This window comes from Bos indicus x Bos taurus, chromosome 14 (assembly GCF_003369695.1).
Source record: "Bos indicus x Bos taurus breed Angus x Brahman F1 hybrid chromosome 14, Bos_hybrid_MaternalHap_v2.0, whole genome shotgun sequence".
Taxonomy (NCBI): Eukaryota; Metazoa; Chordata; class Mammalia; order Artiodactyla; family Bovidae; genus Bos; species Bos indicus x Bos taurus.
In genome coordinates this window covers 31,282,354-31,301,169 of record NC_040089.1, presented here as the reverse complement: position 1 = coordinate 31,301,169, position 18,816 = coordinate 31,282,354, and the positions used below count along the sequence as shown (strand labels likewise).

Sequence of the window (18,816 nt, the reverse complement as noted above, 5' to 3'; positions counted from 1 at the left end):
AATTAGAAATGGACTTTGCCTCTCTGGTGAAAAAAGAGATTAAATATTTTTTCAATGAGGTAGAAAATGACAAATGTCAGGGCCTCCCTGGCAGTCCAGTGATTAGGACTGCACCTTCCAATGCAGGAAATCCGGGTTTGATTCCTAGCCAGGGAGCTAAGATCTGACATGCCTTGGGGCCAAAAAATAAAATAAAATAAAACAGAAACAAAATTGTAACAAATTCAATAAATATTTTTTAAATGATCCACATTAAAAAAAAATCTTACAATGACAAATGTCTTAAGAAAGATATGTGGAAATTAAGACAGTGGTTCTTCACATGGAATCAATGACTTTCAGAGTCCACAGATCCTGAGAAGTGTATGTGCCACAGAACCACTCGTATGCACATTTTCGATTGAGAGGGTCTATCGGACAGTTCACAAGCATCTCTGAAGGGATAGTTCACAAGCATCTCTGAAGAGATAGGGAAACAGGCAAAAATCTACACTGAAAAGGAAACTGTATTCCATCACAGTACACAGAGAAGACTGTGGAGGACACATCATTTGAAAGATAAGCTGCCAAGTCTAGGGGAAGCCATTCTAGGTTCAGGAAGAAAAGCAGAAATGGAAATATTCTCTACATTCAATTTTGTCCCATGAACTTCACATTACATACTTACAGTAAACCTCTTCTTTTTCTCTCTGTGTTCATCAGAGCTGGGGATGCTTACACTTGGACAGCTCTCCTTGTAGTCCATGGTATAATCCCTTTGAGTTTATTGCCTCAGAAGGACACGAAGAAGCGAGTCCAAAGAAACAGTCAGCAGAGGACAAACACAATTAGCTAATCCAAAACATAAAACCTCTTGAGGTAATGTTCAAACTCCATCATGCAACCTTAACCAACAGAAAAAAAAAAAAAAAAGAACTGATTAGCAAAATGATTTTAAAATACCTTGATTTGTCATTCCTGGCTCACAGAACCCATTTTATCCCTCTTCTTGCAGGAATTTAACTTTTGATCTTAAGTCTCAGCCCAGGTTAGAGACATAGTTTCTGTTATGTCCCTTTCAATAGCTAAATCGTCCACTTTCTTCTCTACTAAGAATTTCCGGGAGCATTTACAACCACGTTTCCTATGGACCAAGGGTTAACTCTCACCTGAAAGGACTCTATTGTGATGGACTGAGAGTAGGGTTTTCAAAGGGTGGTTTTTAAGTTCCTAGCATCAAGAGGAACTGGTGAAGTCTGCTTCCAATTGGGAACCTGTCTAGTAACCAATTATTTACTCCCATTTTACAAATGAGGCAACTGAGACACAGAGAGGTTAAGTGACTTAAAACAAGGCCTGTCTGGCTCCCACCAGGTGACCTCTCTCAAGCTACAGCTGAAAGCCTGGGAGCAGTAACGGCTTCCAAACACTGTGAGAAGGGTGCTTCCCCATGTCCTGTTGCTTCTCTCACCTCTGCCCCCATCAGCTTAGTCAATAGTCCCTTTGTTCGAGTCCCTTCTACTCCAGTAAATGCACCAAGAATGACCCCAGAAAACTGACCCTCAAAAATGAAATGCATGTTTGATCAATATCCTGATAACATTACTATGGAGGGAGGGGAGGGGAAACTGACAATCTGGCACATAGTGATACCAAGACCATTCAAACTTCCTGTCCCACGATGAAGTACAAGTGGTGAGCAAGGTGCCATAAGGTCAAGTATATGATGAAAATGTTGATTTCAAAAATAGTGACCTGAACTGTAGCTGCTTCTGACTGTCCCTGAGAATATACACAAAACAAATGACCAACTGAAAGCTGTGAATTCCCAAATAGATGAGCGGAAAACCTATGGCTGTTCTAAATGAGCCCTTTTCCCCTAACAGCTGCTAATCTGATACAAGTAAAAATCAAGGCATGGTTTGATGACAAGGGTTGCAGAACCAATTAAATATGCAACGCTGTAAAATCTCTTATGCTAACATGAGGGCAAGAGCTGGAAAAGTGAATGACCCTAAATCACAGATGCAGGCACTTGGGCAGATAAAGATGAGGCTTGCTCCTTGGAAGAAAAGCAATGACAAACCTAGACAGCATATTAAAAAGCACAGACATTACTTTGCCAAAAAAGGTCCATATAATCAAAGCTATGGTTTTTCCAGTAGTCATGTATGGATGTGAGAGTTGGACCATAAAGAAAGCTGAGCACCGAAGAATTAATGCTTTTGAACTGTGGTGTTGGAGAAGACTGTTGAGAGTCCCTTGGACAGTAAGACGATCAAACAAGCCAATCCTAAAGGAAATAAACCCTGAATATTCATTGGAAGGACTGATGCTGAAGCTCCAATACTTTGGCCACCTGATGCGAAGAGCTGATTCATTGGAAAAGACCCTAATGCTGGGAATGACTGAAGGCAGGAGGTGAAGGGACAACAAAGGATGAGATGGTTGATGGCATCACCAACTCAACGGACATGAGCTTGAGCAAGCTCCGGGAGACGGTAAAGGACAGGGAAGTCTGGCATGCTGCAGTCCATGGGGTCGCAAAGAGTCGGACACGACCAAGCAACTGAACAACAAGGGTGTTTAACTCCACATTTGGCCAAACATCTCAGCTGAAAGTAGCGACCTGTCCTCTGAGGAGACACGGCCTCCTAAGTCCCCTCCCATAAGCCCTTTCAAATTGTTTCACGACTTCTCTTTGCCCCACCATCCCTCACTGCCTCCTAACGGGAATTACATGCCAAAAGAGCCCAGAAAGAAGTTCAAAGCCCACTCTGAGAGGAGATCAACTTTACACCAAAAAATGTGAAGAATCTCAACAATTTTACCAGGAGTCTGAGGTACACATAAGGGAGTACATTCACGGTAATCTAAACATAAGATTACTGTGGCCCTAGACATACCCACACGTGCACCCCATCACGCTTTCTCCAGACCTTACTTAAGAAGTACCTGCAGGCATTCACAAGGGTGACTGGCCACTGGGAAAGAGAAGAGCGAGGATTTTCCAAAGGTTACCAGACACTAGCTCTGAAGTGACTATAGTCCCAGGAAACCTAAAACATAGCCCTCCAGTCAGAGCACCCATCTCACTCCAGAGAGCAGGTGAGAGATAAAGTCAACCCTGGTATCTATCGCATGGTGGGTCCAATGGGAGCACTGGCCTGTCCTGTGGTTATTTTCCTAGTCCTAGAATTTTAGTGGAAATAGATACACTTAGTCACTGGCCAGATCCCTAAATTGGCTCCCTGTTCTGTGTCATAAAATCCATCATGGAAAAAAGGTGAAGGAATCCTTGAACCTCTCCCCCGTCTCCCCACTAAGAAAGCAAATCGAAAACTTCATCACATCCCTGGAGAAGCTCAGAAACCAGTGCCACTGTCAAAAACCTGAAGGATACAGGGGTGTTGATTCCTACTACACTCACATTTACGGGTCTGTTTACCTGGCTCAAAGATCTTAGGGCACGACTACGGATGATTCTAAATTTAATCAGATGGTGATGCCAATGGGATGTTTTTGCTGGAGAAAACTAGCACAACCCTTGACATCCGGTAAACAATGACTGACCAGGCAGAGGGTAAGGGGAACAGAAAGTAAGTATTAGAAGAAAAAAAGGAATGATGAGCCATTTGAGCCAGAGGACTAGCTACAGATGCTGAGACCGCATCTGTAGACTGCAGACAGCGGCTGCATTTTATTTTCGTTTTTTTCTATCACCTTACGTGAAGAACACTAGCAATGACTCCACGTGGGAGCATGAATGAACTGGCTGAAGTGACTACAGGACCTTGAGTTTCCTGAGTCAAGAACAGAAGCTTTATGCACCAAGTGTGAGCGAATGCTAAGGGACAGAAAGAGGAAGACTGCACTGACGTTCTCTGTTTTCCTTTTCAGACTCCACCCTGCTCCACCCCACACTCCATAACCTAGGACAGTGACCACCACAGCCCGCACCACACAGGTTCCCTGGCCCTCTGGCTGCCGGCTGATTTAATCCAGAGAGGCACTGGCAGGACATGGGGTGGAAAGAAGGGCATCAGGACATGCGTCTCCTCGCCCTGCTCCCTCCTGGGCAGGCTGTGGCATGGCCGCTGCTATGTTCCTCTCTCTCTTAAGGCCGAAGCTCCTGTTGGGAGGCCCTTTCTTCTATGACCACAGCTCTTATGGGGATGAAATACACAATTTTCTACCTTGAGTCCTTACATAAGTTTAAATGATAGGAGTTCCAATTTTCTAATCTAGCAGATGAAGCTAGCAATGCCTACTTCACAAGGTTGTTTTAAGGATTTGCGATGATGAAACCTAGCACTGTTCAGTCAGTCAGTCAGTAAACTGGATCAAATACATTACAATTTGCTTCAAATGAATTTATATTTCCTCATTCAACAAATACTTATTAAGCTTTCATTGCGCACTAAGCAACACAAAGACAAAGAGAAAACTCTATCTGCAAGGAACTTGACAAATGGGGTAGAATGATAAGCAATACAGAACTTATGATAGTTGGTTATACAGAATTTATGATAGTTGGTTAAGTATGATTTTAGATGTATGCATGGTACACTCTGAGAACACACAAAAGGGACATGCACGCAGATCGTCATGGATCCTCAGGCTTGTTAAAGATAAAGCCAGGCAGGGATTTCCCTGGTGGTCCAGTGGCTAAGACTCTGAGCTCCCAATAGAGGGGCCCAGGTTTGATTCCTGGTAAGGGAACCAGGTCCCATGTGTCGCAACTAAGAGTTCCCATGCTGCAACTAAAGACTGCAAATTTATTTTGCAAATTATAAAGCCAGGCAGGTATGGGAACAGATGTTTGAAAGATATCACACTTGTCTGCCTCAATTTTCTCTGAAAAAGGGAGTTAGAATAATGAAATTATTGCTGTGAAGAAATCGTACAAAGATCAAATCATTTGTCCACACTAGTATCCAGCAAACAGGTGATTCCAACTCAAATCTGTGACTCCCCAAATCCATATGTATTCATTTGCTATACCACACTGGCTCTCCTTAAGCTGAGTCGAACCTGCAACCTAACAATATTTAATATTTAGTGTCTAAGCAAGATGATAACCCAGACTGTGCTTTACATGTGTTAACCTGATTGCTCCTCACAGCAGCTCCACTGAGAGGAAACCAAGGAGAAACCGAAGCATAAAAAGATGAAGTAACCTCCTGAGGCGGTGGAGTCAGGATTAGAGCCAGTAGTGGTCTGACTTTAGGACCATTATCCTTTAGATCACTCTACCTCAACAACACATGTATGCTCTAAAGAGCCCTCTGGGAAGCAATGAAGAAGGTTCATGGACGCGTTTTTAAATGGTCAGAAGCAAAATTTTGAAAAAGCAATTTTGCTATGACTGTATACTTAAGGTGTATTTATTCTGTAAAACTGAAGCAATTAAAATTCTGAAGCAATTAAAAATCTAATGGCCAGGCAGCTCAATAAAATGGAGTGAGAAGAGGACTGATATAAGAATCTCACTCTAGGCACGTCCCTGGCAGTCCAGGGGTTAAAACTCTGTGCTTCCACTGCCAGAGGCGTGGGTTCCATCCCTGATCTGGGAGCTAAGATCCTCTGCATGGTGCTGCCAGATAATAATAACATTAATAGGGAAAAATGGATGTTGGGTACATGGGTACTTCTGTACTACTATCTTTGTTACAATTTTGTAAGTTAAAAAAAAAACTATTCTACTATTAAAAGTTTAATTAAAAAAAGGAATCCCACACTAAGAAAGAAAAGAACAAAGAGCCATGTGTTCACATGAGAATCAAAGTTGGAACTCTGGGGCAGGTTCAGAGGTATGGAGGGCCTCTCAAAGAGGAACAGAAAAACAGTCTGCCTTCGTTCTGCTGGAGAGTCACAAGATCATCCTGCAGACTGGTTCCCAGGGGCAGCTGGCTTGCCTAAGGGAGGTCACATGGTTCTAAGGAGACTGAGTTCAGATGTGTGTGTGAAGTCGCTCAGTCCATTTCCACTCTGGGATCCTATGGACTGCAGTCTGCCAGGCTCCTCTGTCCATGGGATTTTCCAGGCAAGAATACTGGAGTGGGTAGCCATTCCCTTCTCCAGGGGAACTTCCCAACCCAGAGATCAAACCCACATCTCCTATGTGTCCTGCATTGGCAGGCGGATTCTTGTACCACGGAGCCACCTGGGAAGCCCTGACACCATGAATGAACTCAGACATGTTCAATATAACAAAACAAAGTGGGTCAGATAAGAAAAGAACTTTCAGAGGACCTTAGGGGTGAGAATGCTTTGCCAAGATACTGTCACAGCTAGTAAATGTTGTATGTATGGTTGTTCTCAACAGGGGATATCTGTCAACGAATGGAGACATGTTTGGTTGTCATAGTTTGGGGGGCTGCTAGTGGCTACAGGTCAAGGATGATGCCATGCATCCTGCATTGCTCCTACAACAGAAAGTTACCTGGTACCCCTCCCCAACAAAATTAACAAATAAGTAACAATAATAAATAAAAGGGACGTCCCTGGCAATCCAGTGGTTAAGACTCTGCACTTCCAAAGCAGGGGATGCAGGTTCAATCCCTAGTCAGGGAACTAAGATCTCACATGCTGGGCAGCATGGCCAGGAAAAAAAAAAATTACCTGGTCCATAATGTCAATACTGTTAAGGTTGAGAAAGTAACATTTATTGAGTGCTAACACCAGGCACTGTTTCAAGTGTTCACATCCAACACATAGCTTACTTCTCACAGCAACCCAAGAAGTCAAGGGTCATTATTCCTATTTTACAGATGAAGAAACTGAGGCTACCAGGTCCACATCCTCACAGACCTCTGGGTGGCAGCACTGGGATGTGAACACGGCTCTCACCAAGAGCCCAGTGTGCACACGCCGCCTCTCAATTTCCTACACTTCTGCTGCACACATCCCTTCTAAATCACCTTTGGAGGCAAAGCAATGGAGCACCAAGTGCCCATTAACCATGGAGTTACAGAAAGAGAGCCGCACACAGGAAAAGCAGCTTTCAACTCTGCCACCAGGAAGCGACAGGGAGTGCTGCTGAGACCATCACCCTCAACATCTAATCAAAAGCCTGGAACAGAGCCGGCTGTGAGTGGTGGTGGTCCCATCACTAGGACAATCAAGAGCTAAATTATGAAATAAAGAAAATACCAAAATAGATCTTATCATAGGATTTTTTTTTGAGCATTAATAAATTCAATTTTTTAAAATATTGGGCCTGTGAGACTTAGAAAATGAACTTACGGTTGCAGGGGGAAGGGATAGTTAGGGAGTTTGGGATGGTCATATACACACTGCTACAGTTAAAATGCACAACCAACAAAGATCTACTGTATAGCACATGGAACTCTGCTCAATGTTATGTGCCAGCCTGGATGGGAGGGGAGTTTGGGGGAGAATGGATACCTGTATATGTATGGCTTAGTCCCTTCCCTGTCCACCTGAAACTATCACAACATCGTTAATCGGCTATACTCCCAATACCAAATGTTTTTGGTGTTAAAAAAATAAATAAAAACTTTAAAAAAATGTGGGCCTACGAAAAGCAGAAATATGAAAAAAGATGAAATTTCATGATAGAAATCTCCAAATTCAAGTTATATTAAAAATGTTGGATAAATATTGATTAAAATAGGCAGATACTAATTAAGACTTATTCTCCCCCTTCATCACCATGTTCACCTTTTTGTCCACTGTATGCAATTATTGGCCTGGATTGTGTCCATCTTTGTTTCAGACAGCAGGAAAAAAAAAAAAACACAGTTCATAAGAAAGTCAGAAGATTCTTCTGCTTTTCCCTCTACAATAAAAGCAGAGCCCTTCTTAACTCATTTCTTCCACAATCACAGAGACTGTTCAGTATTGACTAATGGGGCCTACCCAAAATTACAAGGTAGGTGCATTCGTAACTATCAGCATCCACTCAACTCAACACGACAGAGAGGGGTCAGTGATTCATACCAAAGCACAACGGGAATTTAATAATGATCCTGTTCCGAGCAGAAGGAGCAGGCCTGGAGGACCTACAGGTTTTCTTCATCAGCAGGAACATGAGTGGACACTGTGTGTTTGGAAACAAGGATCCAAAGGAGGGAACTGACAGAGACGGTGAAGGAAGAGAAAAGAGAAAATTCATGCAGACCCTGGGCATGGCTTGGGGACTGGTATGAGAATTGCTCTGGGGAAGGGGGATTTACCTAGAGAATTCAAGAAAAATAATTGGGGGATGAGGGCAGGAATTACTCCTGAGAAGGCTATAAGTCAAGTGGGTAGGTCTGCTTTTAAACTATATTAAAAGCAGCTTCCTAGGACATTCTTACCCCAAGCCAACTGGTTACTTCATTGAAAGTTTACATAAGAGTATATAATCTAAATCTGTTTACTTCCCCCTCACAGACTACCAGCTCCAAATATATTGGAAATGTTTCAACAGAAACAAAGCACCTCTTTGTCACATCTATAAACTAAGTTCATTGCAGAAGAACTGAAAAATCTAACAGGATCTGCCAATGAAAGATACATAGTAACCTCCCCAGCCTAACACATGATGAATCAGTTACAACTTTTCCTGTTTTCCTACTTTATTCTAATTCTCACCCCACCCTCCTCTTTGATTTCGCTCTCATTCTGTAATCACAAAACAGTCCTAGTTTTCCTTACTGCAACTCTTATTTGAGACACCTTTTATCCTGATTCTGGATAAAGAACAGTGATACAAGAATCAGAAATAAAGTTTGTGCACAATATCCAATGTGGCGACACAATATAGAATAGTCTGCACCCAGCAATTTGATAGGAGTGTTCCAGAATCTGGACAAAAGTTACATGAATTTGTTGGTTTTCTGAAAACTGGTTGCATTTTATTAGATACTTAAGGAAGGGACTGAGTGAGGAAGCAGAAGTGACTGCTGACAATCCTTTGTTCTCCACTATTAAAATCAAAACTGCTAGGAGAAAGAGGAAGGCCTTAACCTCATGCCAACTAACATGTCCCTTCACTGGTTCCAGAACTGACAGGGCAAGGATGTGAACTGCAGCAGCAATGCTCTGCTCTACCCTCATCAGCCTCCCAAAGCCACTATCTTGGGGTCCCCATCACCAGAACACCTGCCCTATTCTCAGCTTCCCACGCTTTTGCACTGTTGAGGGGAGCACATTCCCACCCAGAACACTTCCAGAGATGATTCTCTGGGGGAGTATGATCATTGGCAGGGAAATAGGTAGATGGGTGCCTATATGAGGCAAGAGAAAAGTGCAGGGGCAAGTGGCACGGAACCAGCAGTGGTAATAAAACACCGCAGGCCCTAGGAAGGCTAGGATAAAGCTGCTTCTGACTGCGGAGGTTGGCAGAATTCAGATTAAGGAAGCATCAAAACTCCAAAAAAAAAAAAAAACCACACAGAAAAACAAAAACCAACCAAAAAAACCCCCACAAAGACAACGATAACCATCACATCGCAGTGTGTCCTGGGAGCACCTTCAGCTTTGTATCTCTTCTAATCTCATTTCAATCCATTCTTCCCACAGTAGCCAGAGCGATTTTTTAAAGTCACTGTAAATCTGATAATTTCACTCCTTTCCTTAAACTCTTTCTATTGCTTCCCCCTGCCCTTAGAATAAAATCCAAACTCTGAATTACTGTCAACAGCCTACAAGCACCCATGTGACCTAACCACTTCCTACCTCTCCAGCTGCCTTGCACCAGGGCTCTTAACCCTGCAATCACTAGACTCCAATCAGAACAGCCTCTCTCCAAGGCTCACACTCACTGAGCATGTTCCCAACTCCGGTCTCTGGTCCCTGGCTGGGTCCCCTCTGCCTAGATGGAAGGCTTTCTCTTCAGCCCTTCACATTGAGGCCTTTGTTCAAAGGTCACTTTCTCCTACAAGCCTTCACGATCACCCTAACTAAAGTGCTCCTTCCCCAAATGAATCTTCTGTCATCATCCTGGGCTTTCCATTTTAGCATTTACATCTAAGATAGCATGTGACTTGTTTATTGAGACCCAACTATAGTGCAAATTTTGAGACTTCTTTACCACCATGCACTCAGTAAACCCCAATATACATTAGCTTGTTTATTCTTTCAACAAATGGGTGGAAAGAAACACTTGGGAATTCTAATTTGCTAAAGAAGGTAAGTAAGATCTTCAAAGCAGCCACTGCCTCATTATTCCTTCATCAGTCTCCAGAATCACCCATTTCTCCCCTTTCATTAGATCAATTCTATTACCATACATACTAATATACTACAGTATCTTAATAAAATTTTCCTTAAAACATATAGACTTACTTAATTTAACAAATAGTTACACAGTGCTTACCAAGTGCCACAGATATATAATTAGTCTATGCTACAACTTTCAAATATTTGCATGAATGATTCTATCTGATAACACCTTTAACTAAGGCGTTTTATAAACAAAGAAGACTCAGTGTAAACACAGATGATTATACGGTGTGATAAAGGATACTTTACTCCAAAGCAAATATTTGCTTTCAAGGTTCTTTTCTGACAGTAAAATTTCACTGGTTAGCACATTAGAAGAAATTTCCCAAAGACAAAATTTACAGTCAATTACAAATTTAAATTATAGTACACTTTAAATTTAAATTGTAGTATGTTTGCTTTAAATCCTGACCTCACATTAGCTGTTGTTAGTAAAGATGCAGATTTTTACCTTAAAGTTTTAACATTTCAAAAATTAGGTCTTAACCTAATCAAAAAAATGGGCAGCAGATCTAAACAGACATCTCTCCAAAGAAGACACACAGATGACTAATAAACACATGAAAAGATCCTCAATATCAATAATTATTAGAGAAATGCAAATCAAAGCTACAGTGAGGTATCACCTCACACTCGTCAGAATGGCCATCATCAAAAAATCGACAAAAAATAAACGCTGGAGAAGGTGTGAAGAAAAGGGAACCCTTCTACATTGTTAGTGGGAATGTAAATTGGTACATTATGGAGAACAGTATGGACGTTTCTTAAAAAACTAAATATAGGACTATATGATCCAGCAATCCCACTCCTGGGCATATATCCGGAGAAAACCATAATTCAAAAAGATAAATGCACTCCAATGTTCACTGCAACATTATTTACAATAGCTAAGACATGAAAGCAACCTAAATTCCAAGAGAGGAGTGAATAAAGATGTGGTACAAATACACAATGGAGTATTACTCAGCCATAAGGAAGACTGAAGTAATGCCATTTGCAGCAATATGGATAGACCTAGAGACTGCCATACTGAGTGTAGTGAGACACAGAAAGACAAATATCATATGATATCACCTGTATGTAAATCTGTAAGAATGGTAGAAATGAATTTCTTTACAAAACAGAAAGAGTCACAGATGTAGAAATCAAACCTATAGAAGGGAAGGGGGATAAACTGGGATTGGGAATGACATATACACACTACTATATATAAAATAGATAACTAGTAAGGACCTACTGTATAGCACAGGAACTCTACTCATTATTCTGTAAGGACCAATACGAGAAAAGAATCTAAAAAAGAGTAGATATATGTATATGTGAAACTGACTCACTTTGCTGTACACCTGAAACTAACAAAACACTGTAAATCAACTATAGTCCAAAAATAATTATTTTAAAAATCCACAAAAATTAGGACTTAACGTATGTGTATTTTTTTTCCCTACCAACTCTTTCCTGTCAATAGAAACTACAGATTCATCCCAGCAATGGTAAAATAAATTTAGAAGATATTTGTAAGAAAATAAATTAGGCTCATGAGTGCCCTAGAATGGAAAAACTCCAGTTGAGGTTTGGGAGGCAAAAGAGAAGGAAAGAAAATTAAACTGCAGAAATGTCTACACAACTTCCGTAAATAAGATTTAATCTATTAGGAAATAAAAAAATCACAAGTAAAATAAAAGCAATCACTCAGCTAGAATATGTGCAAGGGCATGTTTATAATGAAATGAAGCAAAATATATGAAACCAAATGCTGACAGAAGACTTAATAAAACCGGAAGCTTCAACAATAGACAAATTCAAGAATCTTGTATCTATCACCTTTCTCTGAAGAATTTAAAAGCTTCTGGCATTTATCCTCTGTATATATCCAGAAAATAAACAACAAAAGAAGCACAAACATTTTATGAAACAATGAAGGAAAAGAAGGTAAACTGCTCTCTGCAGGTCAGAAAGAATGTTCAGTCTTCCAGCTCAGAAAACAAAGGGAGACAGTATTATTCATGTCAAGAGATGCAAATACAAAATACAGCTTAGGAATAACTCTTCACAAGAAAATCCAAAGCTGCAGATGGCTCCATGACTCTATCTTGTTCTAATGGTTTTCTGAGTGAGTCTGTGTATTTGTTTTTAAACTTGGGCCTGGCAGCCTACATGGGTGTTGGGTCTATTGCTCTCCCTTCCAAAAATCCAGACCTCAGTAACTTGCATTAAAAATTTTTCTAGAACTGAGCTTCCTTTGCCTTCTTCCTGGAGTGTCCACCTTGTAGAAATGATCGCTGAGGCTCAATATTTCATGATTTAAAGACCTATTAAGGTGAACTTTATTTTATTTTAAAAAGAGCTAAGTGGGTACATAGCTTGCTTTCCTCAAAAAAGTAACTAGAATTTGTGTGTACATGCCTCCCGTCCTCCAGGACCTTGTATGTACCAAAAAAGAAAAGACAAATGCCCAGAGAACTACAATCAGAGTGTGGCAAGTTCTTTAAAAGTCATAAAAGTCTCTAGACTTCAGAGACAGGAAACACATTTTCCAACTAAACCTATATAGGTATCTGCAGTAGCAGTAACATGTGAGAGGTTTTTAAGGCTGGGCACTTAGAAACAGCAGCACAAGTCCTCGGGACAAACAGGTAACAGTCATATAGTCCTATTTGTCAGAATTCCTGCCCACCCGGAGGAAAAGACCTACTTATTAATAAAAAAAGAAAGAGAAACTGTTGTGAGGCAACCCCTGGAATTTTATAGGGAATCACCATCAAAGCCTTATTTTACTTTCACATTTACAAGTATAGGCTGGAAATCACTTTTCTTCTATGTGGGAGACACAGGCTTGAAAAGTGGATTTGAGATCTCATTACAGAGAACTCAGCGCCAGCCTTCTCACTCTGGATTTCATCCTGCAAGTGAGGATGTGAAGGCAAACGAGAAGGGAGCTAGTAGAGCTGAGTGTAGAGGGCGAAATGGAATCCAGGAGGACATGAAGACATGGGAACATGGCAGCAATAGGAATGGCAGGACTGCGAAAAACTGACAAGAGAACTCAGTCAGTAGCTATTATCTGCACATGGAGTGCCAGGGAGAAGGAGGAATCAACACTGCCTCCAGGTTTCGCTTCCCTGGTGGCTCAGGCGGTAAAGAATCTGCCTGCAATGTGGAGACCCAGGTTTGACCCCTGGGTCAGGAAGATCCCCTGAAGAAGGAAATGGCAACCCACTCCAGTATTCTTGCCTGGAGAATTCCATGGACAGAGGAGCCTGGTGGACTACAGTCCAAGAGGTCACAAAGAGCTGGACACGACTGAGCGGCTAACACAACAGGACAAATAACTAGAAATGGGGGAGGGTGGATCATGGCAAAATGAATGGTGAACTGGCTTAAGTAATTACAGGTCCTAGCTGGAAATGCCGGCATGTGACCCTCCCTGGTGCCAGGCACTTCGGGAATAGCAGTGGACACAACTGGCAAGCACCCCTGTCCTCATGGAACTTACCGTCTCGTGGCAGACAACAGATAACAGACAAGTAGACAGGCAAATACATATTACAGGAAGAGTAGGGCTGAATGGGATTTTAAACAGGAGGGTCTGACTGATACAGCAACATCTGAACAAATACCTACAGGTGAGGGAGTGGACTCGACAAGGAGCCAGGGGACAGTCAGCAAGCAACAGACCAGTATCTCCAAATAATTTCACTTCAGGACGCTTTTGAAGTTAGTAGCAATTGCAACGTATCTCTTTCATGACTGGTACTCAAGTCTGATTTCCTTGCGCTAGCATTTGGTAACTATCTTACCCAACCAAGGAAACTTCACCAATAACACAATGATAATAAACTGCCTAGAAGGTCAATGTGTTTACACTAGCTGTTTACATTCCTTACATGAGAGAAAAGGGCTGTATAAAATAACAAAACTAAAGCGCTGTTAGAACATGTTTGTACAAAGCTGAAGACAATCATCTTGTTCTCAAAGCAATCATTGATGTGGCAACTCTGAGACTTGTGATTTAAATCAAAGGTGCTAAAGAATGATTATGAATCATGCAATTAAGCTATGAAGCAGGATGATGCTGAGAAAAATCATTCACAGCACCATAAAACTGTCAAAAATAAAAATAGTACTATCATCAACACCAGAAGTAATATCATCCTTTGATTTTATAATCTGCTTCTCAGCAGAGCTGAATTCTAGTCTAAGCCCTGTCACTTGCTGGTTTTGGATCTTTGGGTATGATTCTCATCTATGATGGGCAGCCCATCTGATTTTTCAGATTCCTTTCAATACTGAGTTTCAACCTGGCAAGTTAGGATTCTTATGATGATGGTTAGTTTATGTACTCTGGTTTACTTCATTTTGCAATTATATTATAAATAAGTACCCACCCAAAGGAGTAGGACTTATAAGTTCTGTATAAAGTGAGATGAACTTCTTTTTGAGCACCAGAGTTTAGTGCTTAAAATGAGGCTAAGCTAAGTTGCTGCTAAGTCGCTTCAGTTGTGTCCGACTCTGTGTGACCCCATAGATGGCAGCCCACCAGGCTCCCCCGTCCCTGGGATTCTCCAGGCAAGAACACTGGAGTGGGTTGCCATTTCCTTCTCCAAGGCATGAAAGTGAAAAGTGAAAGTGAAGTCGCTCAGTTGTGTCCGACTGTTAGCGACCCCATGGACTGCAGCCTACCAGGCTCCTCCATCCACGGGATTTTCCAGGCAAGAGTACTGGAGTGGGGTGCCATTGCCTTCTCCTTAAAATAAGGCTACACTCACTGAAAAAGTGCTGCCTTTCTTCATGCCTCTTTGAGAACAACCCTCAAGATGCTGAGGTTTTGGTATCATTTGAAAGTGGTTTTGATTTGGAAGAAGGGAGAGGATCACATCTCTAGCACGACAGAATAGTAATGAGAACTTTTCCAGTGGGATTCAGTCTTTGAAAACTGTTCCAAAGCAACCTCCAAGCAATGGTTCTGCAGGAAGGTTTTTCTTTGAAGATGAATGCCCATCTGATTGCATAATAAAACGGCTCAAGTTACTGTGGACTATGCCTGCAATGCAGGAGACCCACGTTCAATCCCTAGGTCGGGAAGATACCCTGGAGAAGAGAATGGCAATCTATTCCAGAATTCTTGCCTGGAGAATTCCATGGACAGACCATGGGGCCTCAAAAGAGTCAGACACGACTGAGCGACTAACATGAGCCAGACACTACTAAGTAGTAACTCACTTAATCCTCAGAAAAAAATCCTATAATGCTGGATCTATTATTATTCTCACTATACGCATGCAAAAACAAAGTCATAGAAAAGTTAAGCAAACTGCCGGGGTTTTCATAATTAATAAGTAGATTCAAACCCCAACATTCCAGCTTCAAAAGCCTGCCCGCTTAATCTCCACAATCCACTGCCTGTGCAAGCCTCCGTGTCCTTGCTGAAATAACAGTCCCATTACCAGCCGCACTCTTCCTGCAAACTTTGTAACACGAAGTCAAAATAAAGGCTCCCGGTAAGCTCACTGCCGAGTTTCTCCTACAGTTTCTGAACCACGAGCTAGACATGTACATTACAAAGTATAAAGTCTCTGCAGTACCTGAGGTCTCTCGAGATTTGTGTGGTGGGTGGAGGGAAGAGTTTCGTGGCTCGGAGCTAGTGCGGTTAACCCGCGCTCCGAAGCTAGAACCCGACCCTGTCTCCCTCCCTTCCTCCCTTCCGGGGCTCACGCCACCCGGCCGCCTGCCCGCGCCCTGCACTCCTGCTCCGCGCGGAAGTGGTACCGGGACCCGTCCGGCCAAACCACACCTGCCTCTGGCGCGCCCGCCAAGGATGCCTCCACAGGGTCGGCGCGGCGCCGGGCCACCTGCCCACGCTTACCTTCGGAGACAGACGCCCAGCGCGTGGCGAGCGGGAAGCGCGGCCACAGCTGCGCCACACTCCACAGGCTTCCACACCGCGCCTCCCGCCCCCACCGGCTCCCTCCGCGTTCCCCGCCCCACCGTGGCAAGCCACGCCCCCACCTATCAACGGCGCCGTCTCGGTCGCCAGCCCCGCCCAACCCGCAGCGGGGCCGGGCTTTTGCTCACTCAGCTCCACCCTCTCAGCCTCCTGGGGCGGAGCTTCCGAGAGGAGCTGTAGGCGGGTAGCAGCCCCGGAGGGCCTGGGGTTGTCCGACCCCGAGGAAGGAAGGGCGGGACGCTAGCAGAGGGAAAGGGTGAAAGGAGAGAGACAGCCTTGAGGGGTAGGATGAGGAAAGAGGCTTGGGAAAGGGAAGAGAGGGCACTCTGCCCAGGTTCCAGCTAAGGTGTTGGACTGGGTGAGACAACGTAACGTAACAAGAGTTCACTTATTCAGGGCATTGGCTAATCTCATTCTCTTCGGACAGTCACACGAATTCTGGGTTCCAAGAGTGAAAAGTCATAGGGAACGGTTTCGAGGGGCAAAGAAAGGAAGCAATTCCTTTACCTATCTTCATCACACAGCCTCCTTGTTTTAAAAATTGTGGAAAAGACTCCCAGAAAGTATCCTCACTCCAGATTTGTTGCTGAGTCACTCGTCTCCAACTCTTTGCGACCAATGGACTGCAGCACGCCAGGCTTCCCTGTCCTTCATCATCTCCCTGAGTTTGCTCAAACTCACGTCCATTGAGTCGGTGATGCCATCCAACCATCATTCCAGATTTAAATTAATGTTAATCATTCCCTTTCCCTTCAAACAGCTCCCCTCAAACAACCTTTAAACAGAGCAGACCCGAGTTTGGCATTAATGCCCATTGTGTACTACTTCGAAGTTTGCCGTGGTGTGTATGGATAAAGAGGAAAAAAAAAAAAATCAGATCTCTGGAAAGGAATTATTTTAATTATTAATTGATTTAGGAAGGTGAAAAAACGATTTAGGGAATCAAGTCAGTAACTAATTGAATTATGGTGGGGAAACACACAACTCACTTTGTCACAAACAGGAATGATATACACAAACCTTTGCTAGAAGATTTTCTGAAAATGGTGCCAAGAGGCCAGCCTAGCTGTGTGGCCTCAAGGGAAGTCACAATATCTGAAGTCCTCAATTTCCTTATCTGTAAAGTGAAGTGATTAGGCCTGGAAACCTCATGATCTCTTAAATACGCTTCCTCACTCCACTTTATCCTGCCAGGTTCAATGATAAGGGAGAAGGGCCATGGGAAAGGTGCTGTCCAGTTAGGAGACACACAGAGAAATTGGGAATTTTTAGGAAAAGCCTCAGAGATCTCTGGCATCATTTCACTGAAGCGCTCCTCTCTGACTTTTCTATTTGTTATAATAGTAACACTCTGGTCCTAGCTCAAAAGTTTAGACGCTTCTTCCTTCTCAATCCGCACAACTAGTCACTAGGTCCTTGATTTTCTCCATTTCAAGGTCTCTTCAATGACCCCTCTCATTTTCAATGTCATCTCTGTACAGAGTACAAATGCAAAGAACTCAGAATCTTGTATCTGACCCTCACTTACTTTTTCCACCTACAATCTCCAACTGCTCTCTGTGTATCTACACATTTGTCTGATAGACTGTCTTCTCACTGTATGGTACCCACAATGAACAGCCAACACTTCTGCCATGGCACACTTATAGCCACTATTCCCTGCTTAGAATACCTCTCCTCAGTCCTAGTTACCTGTCAGGACTACAATAGCTCAGCTCAGGAACCTCTCTATGTAATAAAATGGCTGCAATGCTTAGAATCTGTACTGCTCCACTTGGCACTCAGCAACAACTACTTGTTTTGTTTTCTCTGTTATTTATCATATTTATCTTCAAAACTAAACCATAAGCTATTTACTGAATATCCCCAAGCTCCAGCCAATCCAGAAAGAAAAAGCTATTTTCAATACCTCAAAAAGCCTAAAAGAAACTATATATTCATCTACAATTAGGCTATTCAGGTTACCTATCACATAAAGATTCTCTGTATTTGTCTGAAATTATACAATGCTGAAGTTACACAATTACTTCAAGTTAAACCATGGACAGAGGAGCCTAGTGGTCTACAGTCCACAGTCTAAGAATTGAACACAACTTAGCAACTAAACAACAACAACCAAAGCTTTGATGGGCAGTTATATGTGACTGATCAAAGACACAGGAAAATAAATTATCATTAAATAAGATTTGTTTGTTTTGAAGACCAAATCTTTGAGATTCATGGAGCTACATAAAAATAAAAAGTAGCCTACCCATTGTTTGTCACCCCATGGCCAAACAAGTGATGTACCTATGTGTGTGTGCTAAGTTGCTTCAGTTGTGTCCAACTCTTTGTGACCCCATGGACTGCAGCCTACCAGGCTCCTCAGTCCATGGGATTTTCCAGGCAAGAATACTGGAGTGGGTTGCCATTTCCTTCTCCAGGGGATCTTCCCAACCCAGGGATAGAACCCAGGTCTCCTGCATTATAGGCAGACGCTTTACAGTCTGAGCTACCCGGGAAGCCCCTATAGTGAGTCCTTAAAAATATATTCATCAGATTATGATTATTTTCAGTTTTTTGTAAGTTCTCTCTCTCCCTTGCTATAATTAAAATACTGGCCTTTTCTTTTTCATGCAAATAAAGCTGTAGGAGTTTCCCTTTCTAATTTCAAATAA

The 18,816-nt window shown here is 42.5% G+C and overlaps 1 protein-coding gene across 4 annotated transcripts in view; it reads right to left on the bottom strand.

Annotated features, from left to right (window-relative positions):
• Window positions 1-18,816, bottom strand: part of LOC113904228 (serine/threonine-protein kinase Sgk3) — a 110,305-nt gene that overhangs the window by 45,510 nt on the left and 45,979 nt on the right. For 2 of the 4 annotated variants that reach the window (XM_027561101.1, XM_027561104.1), the window contains exons 1-2: window positions 16,079-16,183; window positions 668-884 (exon numbers count right to left, since the gene is read on the bottom strand). In XM_027561101.1, the coding sequence (XP_027416902.1) occupies window positions 668-745 (78 nt within the window). In that variant the 5' untranslated portion in view covers window positions 746-884; window positions 16,079-16,183. Of the gene's footprint in view, window positions 1-667; window positions 885-16,078; window positions 16,184-18,816 lie in introns of those variants that run through there. The other 2 variants (XM_027561102.1, XM_027561103.1) reach the window with 1 other exon arrangement.